The sequence below is a fragment of the Ailuropoda melanoleuca genome, chromosome 5 (assembly GCF_002007445.2).
Source record: "Ailuropoda melanoleuca isolate Jingjing chromosome 5, ASM200744v2, whole genome shotgun sequence".
In the NCBI taxonomy this organism is placed as follows: Eukaryota; Metazoa; Chordata; class Mammalia; order Carnivora; family Ursidae; genus Ailuropoda; species Ailuropoda melanoleuca.
This window is the reverse complement of record NC_048222.1, coordinates 12,756,508-12,783,566: the sequence shown is the minus strand read 5'-3', so window position 1 is coordinate 12,783,566 and position 27,059 is coordinate 12,756,508. Positions and strand designations below refer to the sequence as shown.

Genomic DNA, 27,059 nt, shown 5'->3' with positions numbered 1-27,059 from the left:
GGCACCTGAGTTTTGCCCTTCCGGAACTTGGATCCTGTAAGCCAGAAAGGGCAAATTCCTTTCTGCTCCAGCGAGCCTGATATGGATTTCGATCACTCGCAAACTGAGTCAGCTCAGCCACTTCTAAACACTTCTAAATAAAGCTCATTTCCCCTCGATGTAAGCCCCCAGTTCTAACCATCAAATTGAGTCACATTTTTCTGTGAATTCCAATGCACATAGATGAATAAAAAAACCCTCTTAAAAAAACAAAACATTTCCCTTCAAACAAGTAAAGTATTTTACACGAGCATGGTAATTCCTTTAAATAGAAAATTTATTTTGCAAATCAAGTAATAAGCATTTTCAAAGTTACAGTCTATACAAACCCAACTTTTTAGGGTATTAGGCTTCCTCATAATACACCAGTGTTATCATATACAATGGAGGGAGTAACATTAAAATACAGTGCAGGCAAAAGTTCTCAATTTGCCAATTCATTGACTAATTCGAATGAAAAGTGTAGTAGTCACAGAGAAAGAATTAAATATTTTTGATAATAAAAACAGTATACCCACTCTATTATATAACAAAATGTAACTGACTATTCGCTTAAGTGATAAAACGGTAAATAAATTGATCTGGGTTATAATTAGAAGAACATGAGTGTAAATCTGTAGAAAGACAGATATTTTCAAAATAAAATTCCAGGGAAGGGCTAAACATTCTCAAACATAAAGAATGCATCAAGAACAAATGGTTTCTGTTTAACATGTTTTTGCTTTAGTGTCAGAAAAGCCACAAATCTGATAAACATATGGTAAAGCCCAAGTTTTCTAGACAGGAGTCCTGCAGTACCATTTATATGAGATTTGTTCAGAAACGATGCCAACAGTATCAAGAGAGCATCGCAGGGTGGGGACGGGGGAAGCACTCGCCCTTGCAGACTGGGCTAATTAACAAACAGACAGCAGCGAAGGATGCGAGGAGGAGGAGGAGGAGGAGGAGGAGGAGGAGGAAGAGGGAGAAGAGATGGAGGAGGCTGGAGGCTGGGACATGGGAGGGAAGCTCACGTCACTCAGTGCAGCTAGAGGGAAAAGCGCGAGCTGAGCCGGGGAGAACCCAGGCAGGGACATGTTCTCTGTGGCTCAGGATTTTTATTTTTAGTGTTCCAAGACAAATTCCAGCAAGATGTCTGGTTTGAGTCAAGGCTTTCTTCTTGAACTTGACTTCTCAACTGAGGTACTTGGCATACTTAAGGGAAAAAACGAATGCACTCGGATTTAGCTTTGTTAGATATTAAGCTAGAAAAGCAGCTGAAGGAATAAGAGGCCAGAAAGCAAAATCCTGTTTCCTGTAAAGAACTGTATAGACAGACAGGTTTTGCTTATTAATGGAACAGGAAAGGAGGGAGAACTGGAGTTTAGGCTCTTTAAACCAGGAAAGGGCAGGGGAGAGGAGTGTAGGAATGCAGAGGCACCCCCGAAGAAGGGACAGGAAATCCGGATTCTGTCCATTTGATGTTCTGCTCTGGGCGTTTGTAGCAAAGGCACCTGTGCCCAGAGGGGTACGTTTGCAGCATCTGGCTCTGGTTAATTTCCCAGGTGCTACACATGGGTTGTCTGGAAGTTGTGCCACGCATCTTCCCCCTTCTGAAATCAGGCTAAGGCCTAAGTTCCTAAGCGATCGGAATCCTTCTGTACCGATAGTTCAGTCCCAGCATGATGCTTCCGCTGTTCACAGAAGTCTGGGCCAGCCAGCAGCGGGAAGGGTATGCTTCTATTTCCGGCTCATACGCTTTTCAGACAGAATGCACTTGACCGAAGGGAACACAGTCCTGAACCTTCCTGACCTCCATATGCATGCAATCTGAGCCACCAAAGGGTGAATTCATTGTTTCCGAGGTTGTGGGTACGGGGCAGTCTGTTCTGTACTGCAAAAAAACTACCCACCAAAATCCAAGGCCCCTATTAAGAGGCTGCTGCAGCCCACTGTAAAGTGACAGGAACGTCATTTGGAATACTTTTGGCAGGTCAAAGAGTGTCACCCCACTGAATGTTATTTAAGAAATATTTTATCAGGAAGTAAGGTCACTTCGCTTGTTTTTAACCTATACAAGTTAGTGTTTCCTTTGAAACATAATTGCATACAGTGCTTTTTCCTCTTGGGGATTCTTTTATTTTGGAGGAGTGTCTGTGCTCCAGGCCCTTTCTCCAAGCTCTTACTAACCACGGTTCTATCCATACTAAGTAGTTGCAAATGTGGTCTTAATGGGCTGTCATTTACTTAAGTTGGTAATACTTCAGGCGACTGCTCAATGTGCAGTATTTTCTGGGGATCCTTCTCTGAAAGGGGAAGCACATATGGCTATAGTATTTTATGAAGCAGTTGAGATAATTCTGGATCAAGTTGAAAACAATTAAATCATCACTCACTCTGAAGCTGATACCACTAATGCCAAAGTACTGGACTTACAGGCTCACCTGGAGTTCAGAAGCTTTGTGCTAAACATACGTTTAATAAACAACGACTTACATTTTCTGAAGTTTAGAAACGACAACCAAAGGACAAAGGTAGTTTTTTGCCAGCGCAGTTAGAACGGTGACGATGGATGATTTATTCTGCCAATTCGATCAACAAGTGCCTTTGTGGCTTCTCCACTGTACCAGATTTCGTGCACATGCGCGTATGTGGAAGAAGACAAAACATGCTCTCCATGTCCTCGTTTTTACAATGCTTATGCTCTCCCACACCAGTCATTCAAATAATATGAGACTGTGCTTCTCAAAAGAACCCCAGCTGCATCTAGGGATTTATTTGTTTTAAAAAATAGAAGGTAGGTAGGTATGAGAATGCCTTCACCAACCAAAGGAATCGATCTTGATGAAGATAACCCTGGCATGACACGTCTCTGATTTTAAAGCCTACAATCTGAGCTTGGAATGCGCAAAGACATATTCATTCAAGACTTTTATAAGAAGCGACCTAAGTATCTAGATATTGCTGCCGAAGGAAAACGGAGTGCCTCTCTTGTAACACAAAGCACATGAAGACCAGAAGCAAGTAGAGTTGGTCCCACAAGCTGAAGCAGATGTCCCTGCTGAGAATTAGCAAGTGTTCTAGGCAGGCAATGCTGCCAGTGCCAATGGAGTATTGCTACAGTTCTCAAGCCGGGGAGGTGGGGGGGGCGGGGNGCGGGAGGGTGGGAGAGGAATCTAGCACTCTCCCAGGTAAAAAGAGAATCTCTGTTACAGTTACAAAACTTCATTAGGCAACAAGATTTTTCTGGCTGGAAGGCACACGAAAAATAACCATGACAATAACTTACTAAGACAATGGAAATTAAGAGAAAAAAAATTGCTTGAGGGAGACAGTACAGGTGAACCAGTAGCACACCAACCCACCGGGGCTGAAAGGCAGCGCCCTAACAGGGGCACTGGCTGAGGGGAAGGACTGGGTCCGAGGGACAGAGGGTTTAGTGCTCTTGGTTTAGTTTTGGTGATTCCTCAGCCCTGAGGGAAGCCGTTGAGCCTTTCAAATGGAGACCCCCAATCCTCTATGTGACAGAAGACTGAAAATTGCAGAGAGTTATATAAATATTTATGTGGGTATGTCCCACGGGTTAGACCAAGTTCACTGGTCTGCCTGAGTGGGGTCTTCCAAGGTGTTTTGTCCACCACCACTCAGCGGTACAAAGGCAACTACACAGAAAAGATGAAAGGAACCATTACGACTTCTTTTCTTGGTTCTATGTCCATAATCTGCATAAAATAAATAATACACGTTAAGTCAAAACTAGGGTTAAAATGTGGAAATGGCGGGGGCGGGGGCGGGGGGGAGAAGAGGCACGGCAATCCGGTGTTCTTAAGGCAAAACAATAGGGATCTCTTTAAACAGACACTTTATTATATCCACAGGCGATAAAATCCCAGAGCTACTGTGAGGCACGTAAATACAGATCCTGTAAGAAAAAAAAAGATTGAGCATGGTATTAGCTGTGTTAACACTTACTTAAAGAACAACTTCTTAGTAAGAAAACATACAGGCGCTTAACCACCTCTCCACCGAACAGAAAAACAAAGGCAAGAAACGCTGATCGCTTGCTGCTGTGCCACGTTCCACGAGACACCTGCCCACAAAAACACTCCACTCCTCGCAATCGTCGTCTCCAAAGTAGAAATGTATCCAACAGTCAACAAAACTTTTCAAACAAAGTCAGAAATTCTGTGATCACAAAGGGTATGTATGCATACTATAGGGGGACACACCCTTTAAAACCTCACCAACAGAATTCCACTTCTAACTGCTATTATAATGTGAAAATACTGATTAATCCAAAATGTTAAATGTGAGCTATAATAATCGTTAAGTTATTTTTATACTTGAATCTTCATTCCCTCTTTTGGCTCAAAAATTGCAAAACCACAATAATTCCTTACGAGGAGTGTCACCAATTGAAGAAGAGAGAACACAACTCAAAACCCTTTCATTCCATCCCTAAAACACTGTCTGGAATTTCACTAAAAAAAATTCCAAGTAACTACTGTTCAATGTCAGTTTCTTTCAAAACTAAGATTCCACCGGTTGTAAAGAACATCATTTTACTGCTAAGGAAAAAAAAAATACCAATTACTGTATGACATTCCATCTATTGGAAATGATAACCAGCCTTCTAATTTCAGAGATGTTAAAATGTGAAAAAAATGTGTTAGAATCGATGAAACGCAGTATCTGCCTCTGACTTATTTTCCAAATTTTATTTATTTTCTGCTTGTTTGAACTACCTAGACACGAAAGAGCTCACCTGCTAAATATTTAATGTTATCGAGCTTGTGCGACTCCAGCATGGTTTTGAGGCCGGCGACCTCCGTGTCTATCTTCCTGTCTGTCTGGGTGACGGCCCGATCTTGCTGGGCATGCTTATAAAACAAAGAGATTCGCAGCATCAAACCATCTGGGAAATACCTGCCATGCCCTCAGCTCCCGCTGTCCTACAGGACAGCCCCCCGCCAGGGCGCAGTCCCAGGGAAAGATGGGGTACAATTAAGGAGATGTGGGTTTCTGCGTTAGCTCTCCTATCCTCACATGATGTTGTGTTGCTCAGGGCCTTTACTATCTCTGGGCCTGTTTACTTTAATTTGAAAAAAGCAAAAAACCCCACCAAAACCCCAAAACAAACACTGCTGGCCCTGCCTTCACACAGGATAATCGAATGTGATAATGTAAAAAAAAAAAAAAAAAAAAAGCTTCTGTAAACGATAGATTGCTCTACAAATTAAGGTTAAAGTTAAAAGGCAGTCTTTTCTCAAAGACAATAAAGGTACCTCATCTTTCTAAGTTCCTCTCAGAGAGGTATACAAAAAAATGCTTTAAAAAGTGAACACGGGGACACCTGGGTGGCTCAGTCAGTTGAGCACCTGCCTTCTGCTCAGGTCAGGATCCCAGGGTCCTGGGATCCAGTCCCACATCCGGCTCCTTGCTCAGCAGGGAGCCTGCTTCTCCCTCTCTCTGCCTGCCGCTCCCCCTGCTTGTGCTCTCTCTCTGAAAAATAAATAAATAAAATCTTTAAAAAAAATAAAAACAGGGGCGCCTGGGTGGCACAGCGGTTAAGTGCCTTCGGCTCAGGGCGTGATCCCGGCATTATGGGATCGAGTCCCACATCAGGCTCCTCTGCTATGAGCCTGCTTCTTCCTCTCCCACTCCCCCTGCTTGTGTTCCCTCTCTCGCTGGCTGTCTCTATCTCTGTCAAATAAATAAATAAAATCTTTTAAAAAAATAAAAAATAAAAACAAAAAGTGAATGCAATCTTAGATAATCTAAAAGCAACAGTATTTTCCTTGACACAATTCCTATTCACATTTTAAAGTTTTCTTCTTTCACAGTTCGAACACCAAGTATTTTATTTTTTTATTTCAAGATTTTATTTATTTTATTTATTTGACACAGAGAGAGAGAGAGAGACAGCCAGCGAGAGAGGAAACACAGGCAGGGGGAGTGGGAGAGGAAGAAGCAGGCTCCCAGCGGAGGAGCCTGATGTGGGGCTCGATCCCAGGACTCTGGGATCGTGACCTGAGCCGAAGGCAGACGCTTAACAACTGAGCCCCCCAGGTGTCCCACAAACACCAAGTATTTTATTAGCACAAGGCTTGGTTATACTGAAGGCCTAATTGTGTTTTTTTCCAAATATAATACAGTTAAACTACATACTAAGCAACCCCTAAGGGTGGTGAGTTTGGCTCATGTTATAAAGGGGTTGTAAGATTTCATTAATGCATTAAATAATTCACTAAACATCCTAGAACAAGTAAGTACAACTAACCCTTCAACAACGTGGGTTTGAAGTGCATGGGTCCACTTATACGTGGTACAGTACTAAAAATCTATTTTCTCTTTCTTATGATTTTAGTAACATTTTTTCTCTAGCTTACTTTGTTTTAGTGTACAATACACCTAACATACAAAATATGTGTTAATTGATTGTTTATGTTACCAGGAAGGCTTCCAGTCAACAGGCAGCTATTAGCAGTTAAGTTTCTGGGGGGTTGAAAGTTGGATGCAGATTTTTGACTGTATGGGAGGGTCCCTAACCCCCTATTGTTCAAGGATCACTTGTAGTTCCTTATGGCTAAAACTTCTGGTAAGGAATAAGGAAATAAAGGACTGGATGAGTAGAAAAGTATTCCAGAGGAATATTCTACTATTGTCTGATGGAAGGGTCTTGCAAGTTTCGGAGGTCCCAAGTAACAGAAGATGGGAAAAAAATAAAGCATGCTTTAAGTTCAAAATTAATTTTAAAAAACCTCCATTCCTTATTATTCTTCAGTCACTGGGATTTAAACTTTCATTAAGATAAACAAATATTCTATTAAGTGCCAAAAAAAATTCTACGATACTCCACTTACAGGTACACACCCCAGAGAACTGAACACAGGGAGTCCGACAGATACTGGCACAACCTTATTCGCAATGGCCAAAAGATGAAGGCAACCCAAGGGTAATCCAAACGTGGTCTAGCTGTAAATGGAATGTTATTTAGCCTTAAAAAGGAGGGAAATTCTGACAGGCTGCAACACGGATGAACCTTAAGGACATTACGTGGAGCGAAATAAGACAGTCACACGATACTGTATGACTCCACTTCTACGGGGTCCCGAGAGTAGTCAAACTCATAGAGACGGAGAGCAGAACGGGGGGCGGCAGCCGGCGCTGGGGAGAGGGAAATGGGAATTAGTGTGGGACGCAGTTTCAGTTCGACAAGATGTAAAGAGTTCTGTGAATGCATGGCAGTGACAGTTGTATGAGGATGTAAAGGTACTTAATGCCACTCAACGGTCCGCTTAAGAACGGTTAAGATGGTAATTTTGTGTGTCCTTTACCACAGCGAAAAACAAAACAAAAAACACCCTAGGACACAAAACTTGAGTGTACCGTCCCGTAACACATCATTACAAGGAACAGTAACCACGCATGGGATGAAGCCAAGATGAACACAATAACCAAAAAGGGTAGTCTCATTTCTTACCAATGCCACCATTTCTGTCCTCATTTCTAGCAGCTTCCTTTCATTCAGCGAGTACTGAAAGAAACAAACATGTAACATAGGTCAGATTCTGAATTATTCCTTTCTCCCTCTCCTCCTTCTCTGGTACCTTAAATATTCTGGTCTCAGTATTTGCACGAATATAGGACACTAGAAATCACCTCTAGAATCAAGTAGCCTACTTGCCCCTCTCCTTTAGAAGTGTTTTCTTAAGTTTCTTATTTCTAGCCACCCAGTGCTCCAGTATCTGGATTCCCCTTGTCACCCTTCACCTCTCTCTTCTGCTCTTGTCATCTGTTTGCTGTGATGCCATCTGGCCCCTCCCACTAGTGTAACTGCACTCCCTGGGGACCAATTTGCATGGCTGCTGAGTTGTGTGCTTTTTGGCTTTGAGAGGGTTGACAAAAGTGGGGAACAATTTAGTTTGGGAGCTAACCCGTCACAATCACAAAATCGGTCACAACCTGAGGCTTAGACAAAGTTAGAAATGTTATAAAGTTGGGGAAAAAATAGTTTCAAGGAATATTTTTATGTGACATAGACATTGCCTAAAGATACAATATAAATACACCGGTACCAGAAATGCACCAAACCATCACATGTTGGTTTTACTTGAACAACCACCACCCACTTGGGTGTGTCACAATCCAGTGTTAGTCAAAGTGGTATCTTGCCTTAACATTTATGCAAAGATTTAGTGCAATTTTATTGACATTGAGACCAAAATCAGACACGTCTCCTTAGCAGAGGACATTAGGATTTAACTGAGCAGATGAAAATCTATAATTTAAATGAAAACTTTAGCATTTAATTCTTCACTAAATTAACACTGTGATAGGGGAGAAAATTAATGCTTAAGTATCTAGAAACTTTCTAGGTATAAAATGTTCCCCTGGAACTACCAGGGGGCTAGAGTATAAAAACAGTACTGCTCACAAATTCTTATTTAAAAAATTGGGAGAAAAAAAAAAACCCAAACCGAGGACTAGTCTAGGACCAAAAAATGCTCATTTCTATCTTTAAATGTCAGGGTTTCAGATGAGGAAAGAGCTATGCATTGCATCGCCACAAGAGGGCAGGGTGGACTGGATTTTTCTGCACACCCTTAGACTCTTGTCTTCGCCGAGGCAGTATTGCCTCGGCCACAAGAGAAAAGCCTAAATCTTGACAATGCCGTGATTTCTAAAACAGTATCTATGTGACTCATCTCCCTGCACCCCCAAAGCGGCTTACAGGCCATACTGCTCTGAAACTGGCCGTAAGTACCACCAGTTACGGAACCGAAACAGAACTTTATTCAACAGGAGAGGGAGGGTCACGTACTCCCCCTTACCAATGCACACTGAATACAGACTGTCCTGTACTTCAGAGTCATCCAAGTTTAGGATGACCAAGAACCACTTCTCAGGTAGGTTAGTAAATCCCATCCCTTCACTGGCTTTCACCCATGTTGATCAATCCCACATCCTCCTTAGCTATGGGCATCTTCCTAAGTCATGTGCATTCAGATTTTTGCTACACACAACCCATAAGGCCAAAGATAATTAAAAGAGTTTCTCCTTGGGGAGGGGGACGGGAGGATGGGGTAACTGGGTGATGGACATTAAGGAGGGTACGTGACGTAATGAGCACTGGGTAATATACAAGACCGATGAATCACTGACCTCTACCTCTGAAACTAATAATACACTATATGTTAATTAACTGAATTTAAATTTAAAAAATCCGTTAAGATGGTTAGAAAAAGAATATTTTAGAGGAATTTGAAATTAAAAATCTAAATAACAGTGCTATAAGAGCCATCTTCACACCTGAGGCAAAAGGAAAAATCAGTAATATCTTAAAGTTTAGATATTTCATCTGTCATAGATTTTATGTTAATTTAAATATTTTTACTACAGCATTAAAATATTATTCATCCTAATTAAAAAAAAAGAGCTTCTCCTTTTCTAGAGACTAATCACATGCTACCAACTGTTAAATATTTTAGCGATACTAGGTGAATTAATCTTTATGGTTGAAAAGTGTTTTCTGAGACAAGACAGACAAGTGACATGGGAATAATCATTTTGTACAACAAAGCTCAGCTTAACTCCTGAAATCCAGAGGCGGTTCCAAAATAGAGTTAAGTACTTGTCTGAATTTCAGTATTAGCTTCATTTATCATGTAGCTCATTCTGGTTAAAAGCAAATCATGAGAAATCAGAAGACAAGGCACAACTGTGGCTACTGTTTCTACATGTGTATCCAGTTCCGTGTCAGTAAAAGGTGCTTCACATGGCCTATTTCTCATTATCCTAAGAATAAAGAAGGTATCTAACTGTTGCTATCAAATTCAAATAAAGCCTGAACAAGAAGATAGATGGGTTAAAAGTCACTAGAGGCAACTCAACATTATTTTTATTAGAACATTTTCACTGAAGCATTATTTACAGTCACTGAGACACAGATGCATATGTCCACTGATGGATGAGGGGATGAAGAAAATGTGTACATATATAATGGAATATTACTCAGCCATAAAAAAGAAGGAAATCCTGCCATTTGTGATAACATGGATGGACCCTGAGTGACTACAATAAATGAAACAAGAGAAAGACAAATGCTGTATGATCTCTCTTACACAGGGAATCCAAAACCAAAAAGAATCTCCCAAAAACCTGAGCTCACAGATACAGAGAACAGAATGGTGGCTGCCAAAGGTGGGAGCGGCGGGGTGGGTGAAATCAGTCAAAAGGTACAAACTTAGAGCTGTGAAGTAAGTGAAGTCTGGGGCTGTAATGCAGGGCATGGAGACTGTAGTGAATAATACTATACTTCCTATTTGAAAGTTGCTAAGAGAATAGATCTTAAAAGTTCTCTTCACAAGAAAAAAATTTTGTATCTATGCGTGAGGACAGATGGTAACTAGACTTGCAGTGGTGGCGGTTCTGCAGTCATTATGTTGTACGCCTGAAACTGATGTGATGCTGTGTATGTTGATAATAACTGAACAAAATAAACAATTGAAAAAAAAAGTGTTGCTGTGCAAACTCCGAGGGGGAAAAGCAGTACTTCTATGCATTATTTGTGGAAAAGCATGGTCAGCAGAACTGCATCTGCACGGCTTTCTTGGGTCCTGTACACGATCTCACAAGTTAACCGTACAGGTGCAAGTACCCTTCAGCTTACTTACTTACAACCTACATTTCTGAGATTCTTTTTTTTTTTTTTTTTTAAGATTTTTATTTATTTACTTTGAGAGAGAGTTTGCGCACGAGCAGGGGTAAGTGGCAGAGAGAGAGGGAGAAGCAGGCTTCCTGACGTGGGGCTTGATCCCAGGACCCCAGGATCGTGACCTGAGCCAAAGGCAGGTACTTAACCCAACTGAGCCACCCAGGCGCCCCGTCTCAGATCTTTTCGGTAACAAGTGTACAGAAGTACTTTTCCTAATTAGAAATTTCAATTTAACGTAACTTAAAGAACCATTTCAAGTTTGCATTTCAAAACAATACAATCAAGTCATTAAGATTTCTCTATTTAAAATTTAAAAAAGACTATATGGAAATATATTTTTAATCTTGAATTTCAGTGTAGAATTTAATATTATTCAACACAGGTGATCCACTTAATTTTTGAAAAATCTGGACCTGTGGAGGTTTAGGCTAGATGAAATAGGGCAAGATTGGGTTTGATTTCTTTGGTAATGTCTAAGTAACACATAATTTAGCTTCTCTCTGAAATGAGATTCAAACTTGATTTGACCAAGAGTTTAATTTTTAAAAAAATTTTTTAAAAAGTTTTATTTTTAACTAATCTCTACACAATGTGAGGCTTGAACTCATTACCTCAAGATCAAGAGTCAAACACTAGGCACCTCCCAAGATTTTCATTTTACTTTTCAAAGTGTTAAATTTAAGCTCTAAGACAAAATACAATTAAAGAGAAAACTGTGTCTAACAACGATGCCCAGGTAAACGTTTAACAGTACCGGTGAACTGTCTATATACTCAGACCAGACCGAGCATTCCATCCTGCAAAGAGATGAATTCACACTCTGATTTTAATGAAGGAACATACCAATTCTTTCACTCTGCTCTTTTCTAGATTGAAGTCTAACTTGGTATCTGTTCGGACTTTGACCACTTCATCCTAGCAGGAGGGCAAACAAAGAGAGAAAGAAATCCAAAGTGAGAAATGGAAACCCTCCTGGGATGTGAAGGCTGGGACTTCCCAGTCATCTACTGAAATAACCCCCCTTATGCTTAAGTCAGCCCAGAGTGGGTTACTGCTGCTTTAACCTCAAGATTCCCAATGTAATCTCCTTATGGAATTTATGACTGAAGCTGTTCCCTGGACAACTCTGGAAAGCAGAGATGGACTCAAAGAAGGAAAATATGAAATTCTGGTTTAAATAAAGCCTTCTGACACTCGTCAGAACCTTTTCTTCCTTAACGTCCATGTCCTTTCCATTGAAAATTAAAAAAAAAAAAAAAGAAATCGAACAGCTGGCACAGTAAACATTTTCAAATCACATGTCATTCTCTAAAGCCAGTCTGTTCTAACAGAACTGAAAGGCTCCCTATGTGGCAACGTCAACATTTTTAAATTTAAAGATGATTTCATTCATCCTAGAACACAATTTTCTTAATGAATTTGGTTAGACATCACCAATTTACTCACTGACTCTGTTCTCAGCTAAATCTTCCAATGTGTACTTTTGAGACATATTACACAAATATTTAACATAGGATTAAGTTTTTAAGAACACCTAAAGAACTTCTGACACCGTATTTATTACCACGTTTATGTAACTGCCAATAAGCACGCAAGCAGGAGTGAGGGTCTCACCATTACTTGTTGTTTTAACCGATGCAGTTCCACGTTGATCTTCTAAAAACACATTAAAAAAAACAAAAACAAGTCAAGGATATGGCTAAAAGGTTAGAAAAAAAATTAATAAAACATAGTAATAAACATACATTAGAACATGTTTTTGTGCACAGTTCCAACTGCATTCAGAATGAAACATAAGCTGAAACGTATTAGGAGCAGACATGATTATCTGTCATGCCAGGATGGTATTATAATGCATACGCCTATCTTGAGATCAGTTTTAATTCATCTCGAAGGTTACATAAAATCAGTAGCACAATTTAATTTTTTTTTTAAGTAGGCTTCCCAGCGTGGAGGCCAATGTAGGGTTTGAACTCATGACCCTGAGATCAAGACCTGGGCCAAGATCAAGTCAGAGGCTTACTGACTGAGCCACCCAGGCGACCCAGTAATACAATTGTTTTTAACATACACGTTTGCCTTCAGAGGCCCTGTCTTTAATACCTCCTTCAATTTTTCTTTTAACGAATTCTCCCTTCAAATAACCGATTTCAAGGGCAAATGCGAGAGTTTCAAACTTTACTGTTTTCTAGCAAAAGCAATCTTTTGCTAGAAGGCCTCTCACAAGACCAAGATCAACTGGTAATAAATGGACTTCCTTTATGGGATTTTAGCCAGGACTGAAAACAAAAGGAAGAATGCAAACACAGCAATTACTTCAATGCTGAACCCATATGCCACACTTTAGAAACCAAGGGATACATCTGCAATGATGTGGGTGGAACTAGAGGGTATTATGCGAAATGAAATAAGTTAATCAGAGAAAGACAAATGCCGTATGATTTCACTCATATGTGGAATTTAAGAAACAAAACAGATGAATGTAGGGGATGGGAAGGAAAAATACAATAAGATAACAGAGAGGGAGGCAAACCACAAGAGACTCTTAATCCCAGGGAACAAACTGAGGGTTGGAGGGGTGAGGGAGGTGGGGTAACTGGGTACTGGGCATTAAGGAGGGCACTTGATATAATGAGCACTGGGTGTTAAATTTAAGTGATGAATCACCAAATTCTACCTCTGAAACTAACACACTACATGGTAACTAAATTGAATTAAAAACAAAAAAAGAAATCAAGGGATATTTTACAGCAGCACTTGTCTGTGATAACCAAAAACTGGCAACAACTCTCATATGCAGCTGATCCTTGAACAACGCTGGGGGTTAGAGGCACTGATTCCCCCCTCCCCGGTTAAAAATCTCCATATATAACTTCTGACTCCCCCAAAACTCAACTACTATTAGCTCACCACTGACCAGAAGCCTTACTGGTAACATGACACGTTCTTTGAATATTATTATGTATTACACACCACCTTCTCAGAATAAAGTTAGCCAGAGAAAAGCATATGTTATTAAGAAAATCGTAAGGAGGAGAAAACACATTTACTGAACTGTTCAAGTGAACCTGTTCATCTCCAAACCGTGTTGCTCAGGGGTCAAGAGTACATCACAGCGGAAAAATGTGACACAGTCATAGAATACTACAGACAACGAGCAAGAGCGAACTACTGTAAGACGCACCACAGGACTCCCCCGGATGAAGTGCTGGAACAGGCAAAACCAGTCAACGGTGACAGGTCAGGATAGTGGTCTTCCTAGCAGGGCGTTAGCAGGCTTCTGGGGAGCCAGGAATATTCTACTTCCTGATCTGGTGGAGGACACCTGGTGAAAACGCACCTGACTCGTGCACTTCTGTCCGTGCGTATTATGTCTTAGTGTCTCTGACAGCAAGCATTTTATTAGTATGAGTGGCTCTTTAGTTTTACCTCATTTTCTGCTCTGAGGGCTGAAAATTCGCTCTTCTCCAAAATAATCATATCTTTTTTCACATTAGCAATCTGAGACATTATTTGCTGTACAGTGATCTCCTAGGAAAAGAAAACAAAACATATAAGTAGGCTGGCCTAGGATGTCTGCCTCCTACCTGGAATCATCTTAGTGAGAAACCAGGAGGATACGGACACGAGAGGTCCCGCAAGGTGATCCTCTATTCCAGAATGAAGAAAGGAAAAGAATAAAGACTCAAGTCCAGTATCATCATCAAGTGAGCCAGTTCAAAGGGTGGCAGTCTGCGGACCAGCAGCTCAAGAACACACTGCTGTAATTCCAGCCACATCTCCCTGTGTTAAGTAGGGAGGACTGGAACAGTCCATTTTCAAGCACAGTTGAGTTTTCCAGCATGATTCTACAACAGCTGACAAAATAGCTTCGGAAGAAATATATATATACTTATTTTTTAAAGTAGGCTGCATGCCCAGCGTGGAACCCAACGCAGGGCTTGAATTCAGAACCCTGAGATTAAGACTCGAGCTGAGATTGAGTCGGACGGTTAACTGACTGAACCACACAGGTTTTCCTTGAATAAATTACTTTTATTTATTTATAAAAAGATTTTATTTATTTGACAGAGAGAGACAGACAGCGAGAGAGGGAACAAGCAGGGGGAGTGGGAGAGGAAGAAGCAGGCTCCCAGCAGAGGAGCCTGATGCAGGGCTCGATCCCAGAACACCGGGATCACGCCCTGAACCGAAGGCAGATGCTTAACGACTGAGCCACCCAGGAGCCCCTGAATAAATTACTTTTAATACCACTGGAATCATTTGCCTCTGAACTCTGAAGTACTATGTGCTTTTTGGGGCGCCTGGGTGGCTCAGTCGGTTAAGCGTCAGCCTTTGGGTTGGGTCGGGATCCCAGGGTCCTGGGATCATGCCCTGCATCGGGCTCCCTGCCTGGTGGGGAGTCTGCTTCTCCCTCTGCCCCGCCCCTGCTTGTATTCTCTCTCTCAAATAAATAAAATCCTTAAAGAAAAAAGTATTATATGCTTTCCAACAGAATATTATCCAAAAATACATATTACAAATAACATCCCAGCTTTAGACTTTAAATTTGCTGCTACGCCCTGACAAAGCTAACCTGCTGCATCTTGGTGACCATGTCCTTGTAGACGATATCCATGTTGGCGTCTGTGATCTTGACCAATGCAGAGACAGTGATTTCTGCTTGCTGGGTGGTGAACCCTAAGCAAACACATGAAGACAATCACACTCTGGAGACTCCATTTGTTGGGGAAAAAAAGAGAAAAAAACCCTTCACAGAAGGGGAGAGTATGTTTGAATTCAGAAAGACTGGAGTCCCAGGCTACGATGTGTGCGTCACTCTGGGCAAGCAAGACGCATCTATTTCTTCATGAGAAGATAAAGGTATGCGCTGGTGTCCTCTACCATCCTACCTAGCTGCAAAAAAATCCTGTTTCCTGAGACTGTCTCATGACATAGAGGAAGCCTGAAATGTGGGGTCAAGGAAAGGAAAGCAAAATCAAAATTACAGATGCAATTTACCACTTTTGTAACTTAACAAAGACTCTACGTAATCTTTATTTCCTTCCCCATGGCCTAAATTTTCTATAATGACATCATTTCCTTAATTTTAAAATGTACACATTAGTGAAGAGTGATTCACTTAAGTAGGAATGCTCAATTATTTCACATCCACCATAAATCCATCAAATCACTGACCATATACAGATAACTAGTAAGTTAGCTATTAATTTATCTCATGTTAAAAGGCAAAATTCATTCTTTTATTTTTCCTCCACAAGTCTCTTCAGTCACTTGTGGACATGGGACCAGGCTGGAAAAAAAATATATTCTTTGATACTCAGCAAATGATGCTGAATTGAAAGATCTAACTCAAGAGTGTTACTGTTTTTAATACCTTTAGATAGTACTGCCTGTGAAGCTAATAATACACTGTATGTTAATTAATTGAATTTAAATTAAAAAATTGGAAATAAAAAAATAATTTTAGATAGTAATTTATATTTCACATTGGAAATTCTAATAAAATGCTTAAAACCAAGTCCCTGGAAAGTAATTTTTTTCTATTAAATACTTCCATCCACAAGAACTACAGAAGAAACCACTGATTCTTGTAATTAAAGGCACATTTGTTTGAATAAATTATAACTGATAAAATTTGGATGAGATTAAGCATAGACTATAATCTTTTTAAAATTTTGAGTGCATGTGTGCGCCTGCACATGTCCGTGTGCACGCACACGTGCGCGCGCGCGCACACACACACACACACACACACACACACACACACACACACAGTTGGGGGGATGGGCAGAGGGAGATGGGGAGAGAAATCTCAAGCAGACTCCCTGCTGAGCACGGAGCCCAGAGCTCCATCTCAAGACTCTGAGATCATAATCTGAGCCAAAGTCAAGGGTCTTAACTGACTGAGCCACCCAGGCAGTCCCCAACATAAGAAACAAAGACAAATATTTAAAAGAGACAAAAAGACCTCCAAAGACCTGCTCCCTTCATTTATTCAAAGTCCTTCGATTTTCAACATGTGGGTCATGTGCATCTAGAAAAATCATCCAAAAGGTTACCCACCAACATGTTATGTTGTTTTGCTCTGGGGTATTGGGATTCAAAATATTTTTTCCTGTTTCTTCTCTGCCTTCCTAATTTTTTGAAAATGAAAATGTGTCTTGTAATTTTTAAAACTTTATGAAGAAATGTTCATGGTTAAACATAGTTAGGTTTGGCAATTATGAAGAAAGCAAAAAGAGACCATAGGAGAACTTTATGCTGATAACAAACTCCACAACCTTATAATTTATAACCACCTGTGGGAGGATAAAGGGATAAGAAAACGCAGAAGTTGGGCCTGAAAACATACCAGGTTACCAGATACAAAATAATGTTTTGTAGGAATGAGAGAACAGGACACTATCAGTGTTAGCAAGATTACAGACATGCAGGAAGTTTTATGAAGCAGGAGATGCAGCTCTGGAGAAGACACAGATGGAAGGTGGGAGTGCTCCTGGACGGGTCCTTCTCGGCCCCCTAAGGCATCTTAAGACATCCACCCTTCATCCAAGAGACCTCACGCCCTACATTTCCGAGGGGTCCTCACAACACCGGTCTTGAGATACGCAAAGACTCGTGCGTCAAGGTTTGAAATCAAGAAAAGCAGGAAGTACATCTATCGAAACATCACACTTTAAACATTAAACATGAACAATTTTTATCTATCAAAAGTAAATAAATAGATTTTCCCATGGGGGAGGGGAAATAAACCCCACCTCTTAACGGGAGAAAGATCTGTGGCCATCTTGAGTCCACTGTAGCTACCTTGCCACTTAACAAGATTTATGATGCTCCCTTGTTCTCATCAAACCCAAGTGTGTAGTGAAATACCCCTGTTCTCTCGAATATGGCTTTTTACAATGGGTTACTTTGAATGCAAGAACACAAGGTCCACAGAAAAAAGGAAAAAGTAGGAAGACTTCTGCTTATCCACATATTTTCTGATGCCTCTCTTCTCAATTCCACTTTTCATTTTTAAATTCTGAGCTGAGGGGCACCTGGGTGGCTCAGTAGTTAAGCGTCTGCCTTTGGCTCAGGGCATGATCCCGGCGTTCTAGGATTAAGCCCCGCATCAGGCTCCTCTGCTGAGAGCCTGCTTCTTCCTCTCCCACTCCCCCTGCTTGTGTGCCCTCTCTTGCTGCCTGTCTCTCTCTGTGTCAAATAGATAAATAAAATCTTAAAAATAAATAAATTAAATAAATAAATAAATTCTGAGCTGAAAGGTTTGGTGAAAAAAGGCCTGATGTTTCAAGCTTGAAAAGGAAAGCAGTGAAAATTTTGGGTTTTGTTGTTGTTTGTTTGTTTTTTTTAAAGATTTTATTTATTTGACAGAGAGAGAGAGACAGGCAGCGAAAGAGGGAACACAAGCAGGGGGAGTGGGAGAGGAAGAAGCAGGCTCCCAGTGGAGGAGCCCGATGTGGGGCTCGATCCCAGGACTCTGGGATCACGCCCTGAGGCGAAGGCAGACGCCTAACGACTGAGCCACCCAGGCACCCCAACAGTAAAAATTTTGATACGGTACTTGACAATTTTTCCAAAGTGCATTCAAGTACAGCCCATTTCCTTTAAAACTCAAAGGAATCTTTGGAATTCTTCTTGTGCCCACCCTGCCCATGAGATGAGGAGACAGAAACCAGGAAGGACGGGCGCCTGGGAAGCTCAGTCAGTTAAGCATCTGCTTTTGGTTCAGGTCCATGATCTTGGGGTTCTGGGATCGACCCTGCCTTGGGCTCCCCGCTCAGCGGGAGTCTGCTTCTTCCTCTCCTTCTGCCCCTGCCCCCTGCTCGTGCACTCTCTGTCTCAAATAAATAAATAAAATCTAAAAAAAAAGAAAAAAGAAACTGGGAAGGATGAGAGAACTTCCTAGCTCCGCAGCTGGGCTCTGGCAGAGCTTGAACCCAGGGCATCCACCTCCCCAGTGCAAGCACAGAAGTCACTCCACCCGCTAGTCCTGGGCAAGGGAAGCAGAGCTACAGAGGGTAGCTCTGCAGATACGAATATGTACAACTAGAGAAATACCTACAGTGTCGTGAAGAGTACAACACAGAGAATTAGATTCGGTCTGTTTAGAGAAGAGTCAATGAGAATGTTACCTACGTACTGAACGCACGTTCGATACATGTCAGATATGTTAGAGCATCTTTTACATTAATTAACAACAATAAGGAAAAATATTAGTTGGACTATTAAAAAAAAACAACTTGAAATTATTAACAAGTGCTGCTCAGCAACATTTTAATTCCTAACAATTTTAAAAGCACACAACATGCACAGTAACAAAACTACCACTTTTGTGCGTCAGGCAGGTGTCATAGGAACCATCCCTGAGTTTTGCGAACTTGTGTCTAAATCTTTATCTGTAACACTCCACCTCTGGAGGGATGTTATAAAAATACACTTCTCACGGACAAATAGAAAATGTGTGCAAAAAGTCTCAACTGTACTGGCGGAAGCAAAAATGTCCTTAAACAAAAAATAAAAACTTAAAAAATGGAGCCTGACCAAAAGATTATCTATAGACTTAACTATCAAAGAGAACTTGGAGAAGTTAGATAAGATCACGAGGACTTATAATTTACAGTGTTTCTCCTTGGCACTGAGTGACTCACGAAAGGATTACCATTTTCTTCCAGTAAACACACTAAAGCATGGGTGTCAAAGTAGAGCTTCCTGTTCCCGTAAGAGGTGAAATCTCTCCTTTTGTGTTCCAGATCTCTCCTGTGCTCCAGCTGCAGGCTCCCGGCAGACAGGCTTAGCTCTAGAATGCAAAGGACAAATTAGGCTCAAAACAGGATCTGGTGGTAAACAAAAGAAATTAAAGAGTATGGCATACCTCAAAAGTCTACCTGGTTGGGGCTTTATCGAGATGAAATTCACATACCATACAATTCACCCATTTCAAGTGTTCAATTTGATTTTTACTATAGAGTCGTGCAACCTTCAGCACCGTCAACTCTAGAACATTTTCATCATCCCAAAAAGAAACCCTACACCCTTTAGCTACTGTGCCCCAATCTCCCTACTCCCTCAACCCCAGGCAATCCCTTATCTACTTTCTGTCTTTATGGACTTGCCTACTCTGGGCATTACGTATGGATAGAATCATAAGGGATGTGGTATCGTGTGACTGGTTTTTTTGCTTAGATAAGGTTTTCAAGGTTCATGCACCTTATAATCATGTGCACTTTATATATTTTTATTTCCGAATCACATTGTTTTAGGAATATACCAATTTTTTCTTACCTGCTGATCAGCTGAAGGACATGTGAGTTGTTTCCACTTCTTCACTGCTATCAACAATGCTGCTGTGAACATTTGTGCGTGAGATTTGGTGTGAACGAGTTTTCAATTCTCTTGGGTATATACCCAGGAATTGTTGCATCATATAGTCACTCAGTGTTTAACCTTATTAGGTTATGCCAGACTATTTTCCAAAGTGGCTACACCATTCTTCATTCCCAACAGCAGTGTCTGAGGGTTCCAATTTCTCTACATTATCAACACTTGCTATTGTCTGTCTTTTTTATTATAACCCATCCTAGTGGGTATAAAGTGGTATCCCATTGCAATTTACTTTATTATTATTATTATTTTTAGATGTCTCTTCAATTATGGTATTTACTTATTTATTTGTTCTCTATAATTAAGTGTTTCTTGGCTTGTCTCTCATTTCTTCCTTTGTTCATTTGTTTCTTAAATCCCACATATGAGTGAAAAAAAACGGTATTTGTCTTCTCTGACTTATTTCGCTTAGAATACCCTCTAGCTCTAGCACTTCACTGCAAATGGCAAGATTTCACTCTTTTTTATTGCTGAATAGTCTGTGGTGTGTGTGTGTATATATATATATATATATTCATCCATTCATCTATCGATGGACACTTGGGCTGCTTCCATAACTTGGCTAGTGTAAATAATGCTGCCATAAACAGAGAGATAGCTCACTGCAGTTTTGATTTGTACTTCCCTGATGCCTAATGATGTTGAGCATCTTTTCATTGCTTATTGGCCATTTGTAAAACTTTGGAGAAACATCTATTCAGACCCTTTGCCCATTTTAAAAAATTGGGTTATCTGTGCCTGGGCGGCACAGTTGGTTAAGCGTCCAACTCTTGGTTCCAGCTCAGGTAGTGATCTCAGAGCTGTGAGCTTGAGCCCCACATCGGGCTCCAGGCTCAGTGCAGAGTCTGTCTGAGATTCTCTCTCCCTCTCCCTGTTCTTCCTGCTCACGCTCTAATAAATAAATAAATAAATCTTTAAAATACTGGGTTATCTTTTTATTATTGAGTTGGTTGTTAAGAATTCTTTATACATTTTAGCAGCATCTGGGTGGCTCAGTCACGTGATTGTCTGCCTTAGGCTCAGGTCATGACCCCGGAGACTGGGATCGAGCCCTGCGTCAGGCTTCCTGCTCAGAGAGGAGTCTGCTTCTCTGCCCCTTCCGTGGCTGGTGCTTTCTCCCTCTCTCTCTCTCTCTTTTTCTCGCTCACTCTCAAATAAATAAAAATTAAAAAAGAGTTCTTTATACATTTTTTTAAAAGGTTTTATTCATTTGAGAGAGGGTGTGTGAGAGAGAGAGAAAGCAGGAGAGGCGGGAGGGTCAGAGGAAGAAGCAGACTCCCTGCTGAGCAACGAGCCCGATGCAGGACTCGATTCTGGGACTCACAACCCCAGGATCATGACCTGAGATGAAGGCGATGCTTAACTGACTGAGCCACCCAGGTACCCTTATTTATACATTTTAGATACAAGTTCCTTATCACATATAAAGTTTGCAAATACTCTCTCCCATTCTGCGGGCTGGCTTTCACTTTCTTGATGGTGCCTTTCGAAGCACAAAGTTCTTAATTTTAATGAAGTCCAATTTATTTATTTTTGTCCCTTGTGCTTTTGGTGTCATATCTAAGAAACTACTGGCTAATTCCAGGACACAAAGATTTAAACCAATTTTTTTTTTCCTGAGAGTTTTAGTTTCAGCTCTTACATTTCAGTTTCTGACCCATCTGTGTTAACTTTTATGAGGTGTGAGATGAGGGTTCAACTTCCTTTGCATGTGGATATCCAGCTGTTTCAGAATTATCTTGGAATCTGTCAAAAATCAGTTGACTGTAAATTATCTCTGGGTTCTCCATTCCATGCCACTGATTTATATCTGTCCTTATACCAGTGACACATCTTCTTGATTACTTGTAGCTCTGTAGTAAATTTTTATATCAGAAAAGGAGTCTTCTAGTTTTGTCCTTTTCCAAGATTGCATTGGCCATTCTCAGTCCCTTGCATTTCCATATGTATTTTAGGATCAGCTTATCAATTTCTACAGAGAAGCCACCTGAAACTTTGAGAGAGATTGTTTTAAATCTGTAGATCAATTTGGGGGAGGTACAAACTCTTCCAATCCATGAACATAGGATGTTTTTCCATTTACTTAGGTCTTTAAGAATGTTAGGTAGATTTCACAGTACAGCCGCCCCTTGAACACAAGTTTAGACCACACGGGTCCACTTACACACAGATTTTTTACAGCACAGTATTTCCTCTTCTTTATGATTTTCTTAATAACGTTTTCTTTTCTCTAGCTTACACTATTCTAAGAATACAGAATATAACACATATAATATATAAAATATGTGTTAACCAACTGTCTATTAAAGTTTCTGGCAAACAGTAAGATATTAGTAGTCAAATTTTTGGGAAGTCAAAAGTTATACACAGATTTTCAACTGTGTGGGAGTTGGCACTCCTAAGTTCTGTGTTGTTCAAGGGTCAATCGTTTAAATTTTGTGAGTTTTTTGTTAAATTTATCCCTAAGTACTTTATTCTTTTTGATGCTACTATAAAGGGAATTGTTTTTTAGATTGTTCAATCTACTGTAGAGTAATGCAACTGATTTTCGTATTTTATTATATTTTTTATGTTGATTTTGTATCCTGCAATCTTCTTGAACTTGTTAATTAGCTCTAATGGTTTTTAGTGAATTCCTTAGAGTTTTGTATATACAGGGTCATGTCACCTGTGAACAGTGATAGCTTTACCTTCTCCTTTTCATTGTCTTGCCCTGGTTAGAACTTCTATGTTGCATGGCTGGTGATGGCAGACATCCTTGCTCCTGACCTTTGGAGGGAAAGCATTCGTCCTTCACTATTAAGTATGATGTTACCTGTGAGTGTTTCACAGATGCCCTTTATCGGTGAGGTAGTTTCCTTCTATTCCTAATTTGTCAAGTGCTTTTTATCATGAAGGGGTGCTAAATTTTGTCAAATTCCTTTTCTCTGTCTTTTGAGGTAATCACATGGTTTGTATGTTTGTTTGTTTCTTCTTTTTTTTATATATGGTGCGGTACAGGAAGTGATTTTCAGATGTTAAACGAACCTGTTGTTTCTGAGACAGAATCCCCTTTGGTCATGATGTATACTCCTTTTTTACATATTGCTGGATTTGATTTGCTGAGAATTTTGCTGAGGATTTTTGTCTTTATTCATAAGAGGTATTGGTCAATAGTTTTCTTTGTGATGTCTCTACAAAGTCTATCGTTAAAGACGTGTTCTAACAATTTGTATGTTAACCATTCCTATAAATTTCTGTGCATTTAGCCACAGATCCAACACATTTTGTAAACTTGTTTCAAGGTGCTCATTTGAAGAGGGTAGCATGGTAATGGTTCTCTGGCTTTTGTATTTCATGTACCATAAAAATAGTTAAAAAAAATATGTAACAATTGCAATGCCAACTAGTAATTCTATCCGGAAAGGGCATTTAAACACAATAGCTCCTTACTATTACAAGCATACTACAGAAGACATTTGACAGCAGCAGAAGAAAAAAAAAAGATGGACAATATAAAATAAAAAACTTGCATTTAAATGTAATAAACACAGCTATATGAAAATTTTGCTACATATTTGTCCTTGCTTTTCTATGATGCCCGGTTTATAGGAGAGTGGTAGAAGAGATAACAGGTATTACTAACTCAAAGTTCAAAAGTTTGAGGTAAATCCCCTAAATGACCAGAAAGATACTTCAGCTAATCAGCTACTATTGTCAATCCTTCACCTCTAAACACTCTAAAGGGAACTGCATGGAAGCACAGACGTGACAGGGACAGAACCCTACAGACTGATGTTTGCCTAGAAGCTTATAACAGTGGTTCCCACCTTGGAAAGAGGGTCACAGTCAGTGTCAAGGTAAGTACAAGAAATCCAATCATCATTTTGTACCAAGCGCTGTTTGCAGACTGACAAAATATAAAATGCAACAACTGTTATATGTATGTGTGAGTTCGACGGTTAAAAAAAAGGCCCTCACATTCAGAGAACCACTGGCCTACAGGATCAGGTCCTTGGCAAGGCACACAAATACAAAGCCTGTCCTAATTTAGCCCACACCTACCCTTTCAGCTTTCTTTCCAGCCGCCTAAGTTATTCCATGTCCTATACTCACCTACCTTGGTACTCCACCCTTAAGTCTGGCAACTGGGCAAGTTTAAGCATCATTTTACCCCTCTTCATTTAATTTTACAACTTGCGAAGCAAACATTATGATCCGGGCAAGGCACTATGCCACACTGTGTGGTTCGGTCTGCTAGTCCCACCCAGGTCAGAGGGCAGCCTTGATTGCTCCTTATCTGTGTTCTCAGCCCAGTTCAGATAGCTTTGTCACAGCACTTACCATACTGTTTCCACATCTGTATCATCTGCCAGTCCAAACATCCCAAGAGCAGCCAGTCTTAGTCATTTTCACATTGTTAGCACCTAGCAGAGGGCCTGGCCGACTGCAGGCCAGAAATAATTTTGTAAGAGAACTCTATGATCTGATCACGAGACTGTCCAGGAAGAAAATTTGAAATCAACCCCCTCACCTCTTCACCTATGATCTTCCCTTTTTACATAAAATAGCTCAGTTAAATCTGGTCCCTCTTTTTTCATTCTTTATCCCCAGTCCTGAGACAAAGCTGGCCTCCAGGAGAAGAGACCCCAAATGTCTGCCTGATCACAGAACAGATCTAGCTTGAGAAACAGTGGTGGTGAATGAATGAATGAATGAATCTCTCAAGGGACTCTCCAGAGGCCAACCCGCCCATCTTTAAACTGTGCTCAACTGTCCCATGGGTCCAGGAGCTTGAAAACATTTAAGTCTAGAACTGGCTGGTGAAGAGAGACGGGATTTTTCTAGTACCACATTTGTTTCTAACAACAAATTAATCATTTGTGTGATTTAAAACCTCTCTCTCTCTCACACACACACCCCAAAAACAAACTATCACGACTACTTTCTAAGCAAGAGCCAATTCCAATTTCGATGCTTATTTTTTTTTCTCCTCCAAAACAACTGGAATTCATTTCAACTACAAGCTTACTTCAACAAAATATGTAGTATCATCTGAAAAGTGGAGAAAAGGGCTGGCCGCTTCTCACTTGGCAGGCCTACCCCTGCTGATGGAAGTTGAATACCACCTTGCCTTCTGTCAAAGGGCGAAGCCTGAGGAGGAGCAATACTGTGGCATTTAGAATACCTCTGACTCATTTTTTCTCCTTTATTGTGACAACAAAGTGAGGCCCAAGAACCAGGAATTCCCACTAATAACCAGGAAGCAAGTAAACTGAGCTATGTTAAAGTGCAATGCGTAATTCTCCTTTGGAGGGACCTTCAGGATATCAAAAGGATATTAAAACACACACACACACAAGAAGCCCAAAGTTAGCCTTGAATGGAGGAGGAAACCAAGTAGAAACTTGCTACTGAGAACCCTGGCACCAAACAAATCACTAGGCTGAAAGTAAAGGAACAAAACTCATTTGCTGTTGATTGCTCCTTAACTGTCTTGCCTGTTTCCCCATATTTATGTACCCATCCTCACTCTGTGAATAAAGAGATCCTTTGAGCCTAATCCAATAGTACCACCATCCTGATGAAATCAGAAAACTCATGAGAAAGAATACTCTTCCCTTCTGCGCCATAGTCTTGAATGAGATGAAAATAAATCACAAGTCACCAGCTTGTCAAAAAAAAGAAAGAGCAACAAAAGACAAAAGTACTGAAATAAAGACCAAAGTCATTTCTAACTCATAATTACTGCAGAACACTGACAGAGTTCACAACTCATTTCCCACCCTCTGTGTGCAGAACTTCCTTCCTTCACTTTTTTGCCCTCCCAATCAGTTTCTTCCCCAGCCCCGAGTACTTTTATATTTTAGAACCAGTCAACATTTACTGGGCCTTTCTATTAAGAAAAACATGAAAAAAAAAAAAAAGCCATCAGTGTGGTTACTGATGGTTATTGATCGATATGATAGACCACCCAAAGTGGCATTTTTGCCCTTGGCTAATAAAGATTATCCCAAATGATATTTTCATCAACAATTTGCTATCTAGTAAATTGAGCCTGTTTCAGACTTCCCTAATCTTTATGCAGGGCAGTGACTGCTCTCACCTCCTTCAAGTATTTAATCAAACGCCATCTTCTCAACATAAACTATTCTGATAACTCCATTTTAATTCCTTGCTGGAGGCCCACCTCACTTCCTAACCCTTACCACCTCCATTTTTTTCCTATGGTATTTATCACTTCCGTACGTAGATTATACGTAAATTATATGTGTATGTACGTAAATTATAGCTATCTATCTACATCATCTCCTGTACTAGAGTGAAGGTCCGAGATTGTGCTGATAGCACCCAGAAAAGCGCCAGCCAAGCCCAGACCAGGCAGCTAGTATTCAAAGAGTTAATAAATCCACTAGAGTCGAAAGTGAAATTGCAGTTCCCAGAGCTCCGCTCCTCAATCTCGCAAGCCCCCCGCAGCCGCCCGCACCCGAAAGGCGACACGAGGGACGCGTCACCGGCGCCCACGCGGCGGCTCCACGCCCGGGCGAGCACCAGTTCCCTGCCCAGTGCGCACGGCCCTCCCGGCATCCTGGCCAACTGCGCCCCACACACCTTGTGCCCGATACTCCGGGTCACCAGGGCGGAGGCAGACAGACCTTCGTCCCACACCCCAGACGAGCCCGGCGACCTCGGCTGACCCGACCTCTGGGTCGCCGAGCCTCCCCCTCCCGCCCAGCCCGGAAGGTCAAAGCCGAAGCTGGCCCCGCCCAGCCAGGCGAGCCCCCTGCTCCCCCGGTACGCTGCCCTCACCTCTCCTGGACGAAGTCAGGGCGGCCACTCGGCCGCGGCACAGGTGGAGGGCGCCGGCGGCCCAGGCGACGCCCGCGGAGAGGCCCGGCAGGTACCTCCCCGCGCCGCCGCGGCCGGCCGCGGGGACGAAGGACCCCAGGCGCGAGCG

General features: G+C 41.1%; 1 protein-coding gene across 1 annotated transcript in view; it reads right to left on the bottom strand.

The window, feature by feature from the left end:
- Window positions 1-298: 298 nt before the first annotated feature.
- Window positions 299-27,059, bottom strand: part of MCUR1 (mitochondrial calcium uniporter regulator 1) — a 63,804-nt gene continuing 37,043 nt past the window's right edge. Inside the window, exons 3-11 of the mRNA XM_034660195.1 lie at window positions 26,912-27,058; window positions 19,401-19,538; window positions 15,312-15,415; window positions 14,165-14,266; window positions 12,350-12,391; window positions 11,579-11,650; window positions 7,502-7,555; window positions 4,784-4,898; window positions 299-3,940 (exon numbers count right to left, since the gene is read on the bottom strand). Coding sequence (XP_034516086.1) covers window positions 3,885-3,940; window positions 4,784-4,898; window positions 7,502-7,555; window positions 11,579-11,650; window positions 12,350-12,391; window positions 14,165-14,266; window positions 15,312-15,415; window positions 19,401-19,538; window positions 26,912-27,058 — 830 coding nt within the window. The 3' untranslated portion in view covers window positions 299-3,884. The remainder of the gene's footprint in view (window positions 3,941-4,783; window positions 4,899-7,501; window positions 7,556-11,578; window positions 11,651-12,349; window positions 12,392-14,164; window positions 14,267-15,311; window positions 15,416-19,400; window positions 19,539-26,911; window position 27,059) is intronic.